At 33.1% G+C, this 8091-nt stretch overlaps 1 protein-coding gene across 1 annotated transcript; it reads left to right on the forward strand.

Moving 5' to 3' along the window:
• The first annotated feature begins 2885 nt into the window (after window positions 1-2885).
• LOC142619097 (uncharacterized) lies at window positions 2886-7179 on the forward strand. Its single transcript, XM_075792161.1, has 3 exons — window positions 2886-3152; window positions 5712-5766; window positions 6510-7179. Exons 1-3 carry the CDS (start codon window positions 2922-2924, stop codon window positions 6857-6859), a joined length of 636 nt encoding a protein of 211 aa, XP_075648276.1. The 5' UTR covers window positions 2886-2921; the 3' UTR covers window positions 6860-7179.
• Window positions 7180-8091: the final 912 nt, after the last annotated feature.

Genomic DNA, 8091 nt, shown 5'->3' on the forward strand with positions numbered 1-8091 from the left:
AGCTGTACAAAACTAGGATATATAGACTATTGAGATGTGGCAAAGGTTGGAATGGAGAGGAACCTCCACATTTTGTTGTAAATTACATTGCGAGCATGCGCATCAATATTTATTTAACAAATTTCAAAATTCACTCATATTAATTCATGCAAAATTTTGTAAAAAAATATGATTACGTACTATAGTAACCATGTAAATTTATACTAGTTTTTTTTTTTTTTTTAATGTATCCTTGGGATTCAAGAAAATAGTGGATGATGGTTGTTATGTGTAAAGAAAGTATAACAATTAAAATAAATCAAGAAAATTGATATTTTAATGAAATAGTATAAAATAAATAATCTGATGTAGGATGTTTTGAGAAGTGAGTATATGTACGTGCAAGTTAGAATTTTGAGATAATTTTGTAAAGATCTCTAAAACCTTAACAGTACATTTAATCATCATCTTTGTTAAAAACGGTGTTTTGTGCTTGTAAGAAAATGAAAAACATGAGAGTAAAGTTGCAAGAGAAATATACATGGATTTTTTTAACGTGGAAACCCTCTATGTTGGGAGATGGAAAAAACCACGGATACAAACCAATTGAATATTGCACTATTTTTTGAAAATGTTTACAATGGGGGTATTGTGTTATAACAAGAAAGAGAGAAAGAAATAGTGGGACCATAAAGAAAGAAGAGGTGGGAAGAATGCCTTCATCATAGTGTTACAATGTCTTTTCTTGACTGAGTCCTTTATCCTTTAATAATGGTGGAAATGGGCATATGTCATTATCCCAATGGGCATATGTCACTTTCCCAGTTGGTAAGGTGTTATCTTCCCATTGAAGAAGGACAAGGTAAAGTCTTAACAAAATGGGATCACAAGCATTTGGTGATTCTTTGATAAGTGTGCTAGTGCTTGTACTGCACGCAATAATGCTTTTTCAACAAGTTGGGCCTCTATTGTAATATGCCCAAAACCCATAGCTTGGACATGTGGACCACAACTAATGGCTACATGCCAAGGTTGTCAAAATCGAAATTCTACGTAGGATCGTGAGAGGTAGATAAGATCGTGGATCATAGATCGTAAGATCGGATCATGAATCGTAAGATCCTACTTATTTTCATATTTTAAGCAAAAAACCTATGGATAGTGACTTTGTATGTTATATAATCACTTAAAATATGAATCCATCCATTAAAAAAAAAATTGCATCATAAAATGTAATTTGCACGCACTGCATCGTTCTTATGTCATTCTAACGAAACAAAATATATTTAAATTTTGACATAATGTATCTAAAAAGTTCAGTACATGTTTAATTAGCAACTAAGTACCAAAATATTATCTACACATATGGAAAATGTTTTCCAAATTCTAAGTTCCAAATCCAAAATAAGTTAGGCTAGTTAGCATATAAAAACTAGCAAACTACAAATTTACAATATGTAATCCAAAAAAGAATTCTCAATCTAAGGTAAACTAGCTAATTACAAATATGAAATCCAAAAGAGAATTCTCATTCTAAGATTCTTCTAATCTAATCACTGTCATTGTCATATCCCATTTCATCATCTATATCCTTTCTAGTATCAACATCCAAAACGTTAAACTTAAGTACTATAGGTTTTTTTGAGATTTTATGTTGACATAAGGGTAAATTTGGGACTTCAATTCATTATTGGGCTTCTGATAACCCGTTGGGCTTCTGGGTTTAGGTGGATTATCTTACCCAAATAGATCTCACTTAAAAAAAAAAAAAGCAAGTCAAATGGTAGGATCGGTAGGATCTCACACGATCCTACCATTTTTGCGATCTTGCTACTATTTTAAACTTTTTGGTGAGGTGGGATCGTAAAATCGTGCGATTTTACGATCCGGATCACGATTTTGACAACCATACTACATACTTTCTCCCTTATACATACATTTTTATCTTTCTTTTCTTATTATTCTGCTATGCCTTGGACACGGAGTGATGGCAGATTGACTCATTATGAAGCAAATCTAGTATGCCCCACTTTTGGGCTTGGGGACTCTACAGTATATAAAATAGAAAAAAAAATTAGGTTCTTAAGCTAAAATAAACAAAAAAATTTGCACAAGCTTATGTGAACGCTCTAATGGTGTAAGTGTATCGGTATAATCCATATTTTGTGTTGAATAAAAACTAACTTCAAAGTATTTGGCATGTATTTTAGGACTACTTAAAAAGAAAGTCTAAATTAAAGTGAGATTACTAATCTTGATAATTCAATAATCAAGGGAAGTGAGATTTAGTTGAAAATACTAAAAAATTAACTTGATTACATATTTTGAAAGTCTAATCGTTAGATTACACATTTTTAATGTTATTAACATGCATCTCAAATTTTATATCAATTAGATATTATTTATTAATTAATTTATAAATTTATTTTTGTGCATAATTTTAGACTACACAAACGTGAAATTTAAACATTAAATTGATAACATAACTATTAATTTTTTTATCTTTTAAAAATTTTGTAAGCTTGAAAGATATAAGGAAATTTTTTTTTTTTTTTTTGAGAAACAGAAAAAAAATGTAATCAAATGGTAAATTTGTTATAATTTTTTTTATAGATAATTTCAACCTATGACGTCCACTTCTGATGATGCTCTTTACCATCAGAGATTTTATCAGTTGAGCTAACTGGAACTCACTTTGTTATAATTTAAATTCAATAAAAAGTTATTATATAGTGTTGTAATCATAGTCTACAACCAAGTTTGTAACCAAACTTATTCATTTATCGTATATTATTTTTTAAGTTTTTATTCTGAAAATATTTACTTTATGAAAAGTCAAATTCGCCCCTATAAAATGTGTATATTTCGAAATCATCATGATTTATTAGGAATTACCACCCATTGCAATCTGCTGAGTGAGAATTGAGAATCAGAGGAAATCCATGGCAGCAAATCCAAAACCTGTTGAAGGCTCAATGCCAACGACCCATTTGACACCAATGTCACAAAGCGCCCCAAAACCACAACCACAACCACAACCACAAGGCCCATCTTCGGTACCCACTCGTCCTATCCGCCCCATTCATCCCAAGACCAACAAAAGAAAGCTCATTGATACCACCTACTTCAAAATCCGCGCTCTTACTCAACGACTTCGCCCCCATTTCATCGAGGTACACTACACTACATGTCAAAAACATCTTCTTTATCAATATTTGTATTCATGTCTTTCTGTTTTCTTGAACAATGTGATCCTATTCTTGGTGGGTCTATGTTGCTCTTTTGTAGGGCTGAAAAACTCGGTTCAAGAAAAAGCTTGTTTATGTTCGGCTTGTTTTCAGAAAACAAGCCAAGTTCAAGCCTTTATTAAGAGTGAAGATCAAACATAATAATGCGTTTGTTGAACATGGAGTTTGATTGAACTATATATAATATTATATAATTATATTTATATGTATACTTGTCTAAACATATATTTATATAAACTTGAAATTGGATTTAATAAGTTTGTAAATATGTTCGTATGATATTAAATTAGTATTTGTAGCTTATTGATGATATAAACAATCTATTTTTGTAGTAAAAAATCATAGATTTGTGAAGAGGTAAAGCATTTTAGTAATAGTTTTACAATATATAAGAAAATAATTAGTTAATCAAGTAGTTCGTGAACAAGCTTGAGCTTGCTCAACAAGAAAATGAGCCAAGCTTAGACATAAAATATTGTCCGGTGATGAAATCAAGCTTGAGCTTGTGTTAAAAAAAAAAAAATTAAACAAATAAACTTGAACTTTTAATATTTGGCTCATCTCGCTAGTTTACAATCCTACTTTTTGGTGGGGTTCTGGTTTTATTTGTGTGTGTGCGTGTTTTAAAATTTCACTATCCTCTATTTGTTTGTAAAGGAAAGGAATGAATAGCATTTGTTGCAAATGGGTTGTCATCAATGGGTCATAAAATGGCTCCCTTTTCATTCTCTGTTTTATTGGGTTGCATGCAGCATTGGGTTATAACTATTTGATGGGTTTGTTCTGTTTTGGAGTTTGGGCAATTTGGGCTTTATTTTGTTTCTGAATAGCAGGTAGGTTTACTTGGAGTATTCCGTTGTCGTTCATTTCATATCTAATGTTTGGTTGCTTGAAAGCTTAGGAAAAGACAAGACATTGATGACTTGATTTATAATGGTGCGGCAGAAAAGAATACATTTGGCTGACCCTGACTCTTCTGTCCAAGATACATAGCCAACTCCTAAATTTTGGGTCTAAGGCTTGGTTGGTGTTGACTTGTATACAAGGGCCCAATTGTACAATGTCTATGGATTGATGATTTTTCTTCACTACATTTGCTTAGCAACCAGATTCAAAAACATTATTGTTTTTGCTTGAAGTGGTTTTTTCTAAGTATTCTGACGTCATTTTGGAAAATCACACAGTTGTTAGCTGTGAATTCCAGTTTATTGTACTCTACTACTGGTATATGTTTTATTGCCATGTTTTGTGATATATGTTGTCCAAGCCCCCACGTAACTTTCCATTACACATTTTGTAGTAGTATTTGGACATGCCATAGCTCAAAAGAAATACACCATGTGCATCAATGTCCTGACCATAATGCTTATGGTTAAATTCACCTTTCTTTATTGGAATTAGGAAAATATGTCTGTTAGCTTTTGTTTAAATACAGGCAATAAGATGTCAATTTTCAAACATATAAAAATTTGTTGTAAAAGTTGGAATTGTTAAGAGCTGTATATCAACCTGGAGTGGGGATTTCCCTATTAAAGAGTAAAAAGCAGAGTTTTTGTAGGCCATCTTAAAACAAAGGATGGAAACTTCTTCCAATTAAGATGGAGATGTGGAGTAGCATTCTAATATAGTTCATTGTTGTGAAATATCCCTTGGGATCTAGTTTGATATTTATACAAATATCTCACTTCTGATTTTTGAGATGCTGACTTGACGGTCTTTTGATTATTGATTTAGTTTTGGCCTGATTTGATGAGTTTTTGTTTGTTCATTGCCCATTTGCATGCCTTGGTTATGTTCTTCTCAATTTTAATACTTTTTGGGGGTACATTATACCAACCTTCTCAAGGGTTTGAGAAATGTCAGGAACTTACTTCCCAGTCTTAGAAATGACATTATGTTCCCCATTTTCATACATCATATATATATGGATAAGTTGTACGCACCCAATGAGTCTCAAGTCCACAACCTTACCCTCCATCTCATTATTATGAGACGAGGAAGTGTCAGTTGAATTATAGCTCATTGGCAATGTTGTGCATCATATAAATATATTATTTTCTCTCTTTCTCTCTCTCTCTCTTAATTAAATTCCCATCCAAAGTAGCCTCAAATATTGATTACAAACTAGACTCCCATCATTTAACATATATTTATACTCATCTCTGGCAGTGCTTAGTGGCCTTTTGATGCAAAATGATCTAATATATTTATAATAACTGGTGTTACTAGTTATTGATATAGTCCCAAAAGTTATCCCCACTTGGACTTTGTCTCAAATGGACAGATTTTGGGTAACTTGGGGTGTCGATCTTTCAGGTTCAATTCTTTTTAAGCTAGGGGCAAAAATGAAAGAGTTATTTTAGCTACCCCTTTCAATATCTTGTCCCATCATGCAACATTTCAGAATCTGCATCTTTCTAAACTTATAATAGTGTGAAGAGATGGACATTGTTTAATTTTTTTTTTTTTTTTTTCTATATGTAGGTTCTCCACACCCCAAACTTTCGGAACTGCAAGGCAGCCAATGAAGTTCGAAAACGTGAGTTCTTCATTATACATTTTTTTTCTTCTATACATACGATAGGATTTTAGATTATGACATTCGTTTCATGATAATTGTTGCTTACCATTAGACCAAGAAAACAATGGGTTTCTTTTTGGTGTTATTTGATCTCAAACCCTCATTCAACAAGAGACTTTACCAATCGAGCTAATTAAAACCCCACTTCATATACAAATTGTACTTAAGTATTTGCATGAATATGAAATATTACATTATCTTGGGCACATTTTAATTTGTTTTTGACTAACATGCTATGGCCTCAATCATCTGATGCTTTCTCAATTAGCTTTTGGCTCGTGCTCCTAGGTTGGACATGCTCTCACTTTAGTCGAGGATTTAGAGCTCGTTGAGTCCTGAGTTCCTAACGATCTGAGAACCCAACATTAGATTTACATTGTGAACATTGTTTTGTGATAATCTTGAAATTCAAACATTATTATAGTTTAGTCTGGTCTCTGGAATTTGTAAGTTGCAACTATTTAGAATTCCTGAGCTCAGCATTAACTTTTGGAAAATTTCCTACTTTTTCTTTTTGTTTTATAAAATAATTTAAGCTTAGCATGTGTTGTTTAAAAGGCGCTGATCACATCTCCTATGTTCTAGTGGTCTACTTTAGTCATGTCTCCTTGGTTTCCTTCATAGAATGTATTTATTTTCCCAAAAAAGAAAAAGATTGTCCAGTGGCATGTTTGGTGATAAATTTATGATGCAACTTCCAGGTATGAGGCTTCTTCTGGATCTATACAAACAGATGACTGTGGAGATGGGAAATCCAAGGAAGTTTGTACCACATTGCCAGGTTTTTTCCGGTGGAAACATGCCTGGAAAGGGAAATCAAAAGGGAAAGCGACCAAAGCCACTTCAAGCTCAGCATTTCATGAACTCAGCAGAAAATAAGCCTCCAACCATTCCTTTCAGCTCAGAGAAAACCAATAGCGGCCGTCTCAAGGGAAGCTATATCTTGGGCAATTCAGATTTTGGTAAGAACTTCATCACATATTTGGGTAGTAAACCTGTTTATTACGGGGTGACAAAGGAGTCCCATCGCAGTAGGTACAAGAGGCGGTAAATCTGTTGTGAACAACTCACAGTTTTGATGACAAGAATCTACCTACTGTAAAGAAGCACCTTGTTTAGCTAGGAAATGGTGTCCTCCCATTGCAGCTATAGAATTTGAGAAATTATTCTGTACAAATGGTGTATTACATGTTTTCTCTCGTGTAAGTGTGGACTCCCATTTATGGCACCTACAAGTAAGTTCCACCATTATGTGAAAGGACGTAGTATACCATTTGCGCTGTATAGTTTCACATAGAAATTTTGTTGATAGGAAAAAGTTTGAATAGATAAAGATGGACTGAATGATGTTTGTAAAGTCTTTTTTGCATCAATATATTTACTCTCCATGTTGCCGTGCCAGTAATTTGTGTCCTGCCTTTGGTAATCTCAATTTTTACATGGTTCATCCTGCCTTATTGTCTTTTGGTCCATGTCTGCAAGCGATGCATCATATGGTACTCTGACAAGCTTGAGATACTAAATTCTAGATTAGATCCAATCCAACAGCATGGTATTCCAAATTTATCAACAGCCTTCAGGTAGCCCCCTAGGGTAGGTATCATCATCAATATCCACCAAATTCAACAAATTCCTTGACATAGTTGGGAAGGGAGAACTCATCAATATGGGGGCAGATTCATCAATTTACTCGCTTTTTTGGTTATCCAAGTTTGTTTGAGAACCGTCTATTTAGCTGAAACTGAAATTTTTTTGCTTAAAATGTAGAATAATAAAAAAAAAAAAAAAAAAAAGGTTAAAAGCTAGCTGAATAGTACAATGGACTCATGAATGATACAAAAAAGTAGCTAAAAACTCAAATAAACTGAACTTTTCATCATATTCCAAACAAACTCAATCCTACCATCTAACCTTAGATACCTTGGTAATCCACACTCTGCCTTAGATACCTGGGTAAACTTATGGATTGTATCAGTCATTTGACTAAAGTCATCAACTTTCCTAGAATGCTTCCTAGTCTTATGTTCTGAAACAATAAGACGCTTTCCAAGCTTTTCAGTCATCTACTCCAAAATTTTGTACTGAAATTTTGAGTTTGCAATTTAAGTTCGGTCACAAAATATTGGCAGAGTAGCTGAAGTTTTATTTTGATGTGTACCATTTGAAAGCTTTTCTGCCGTCTTCATCAAATATTTTCTACACGAGTGGGTTCTTGTATCATGTATGAATGTGGAGTAAGATCTGTAGTGAGAATGACTTGGACAGTAGGTAATTTTTTGGAAG

This window comes from Castanea sativa, chromosome 12, assembly GCF_040712315.1.
Source record: "Castanea sativa cultivar Marrone di Chiusa Pesio chromosome 12, ASM4071231v1".
In the NCBI taxonomy this organism is placed as follows: domain Eukaryota; kingdom Viridiplantae; phylum Streptophyta; class Magnoliopsida; order Fagales; family Fagaceae; genus Castanea; species Castanea sativa.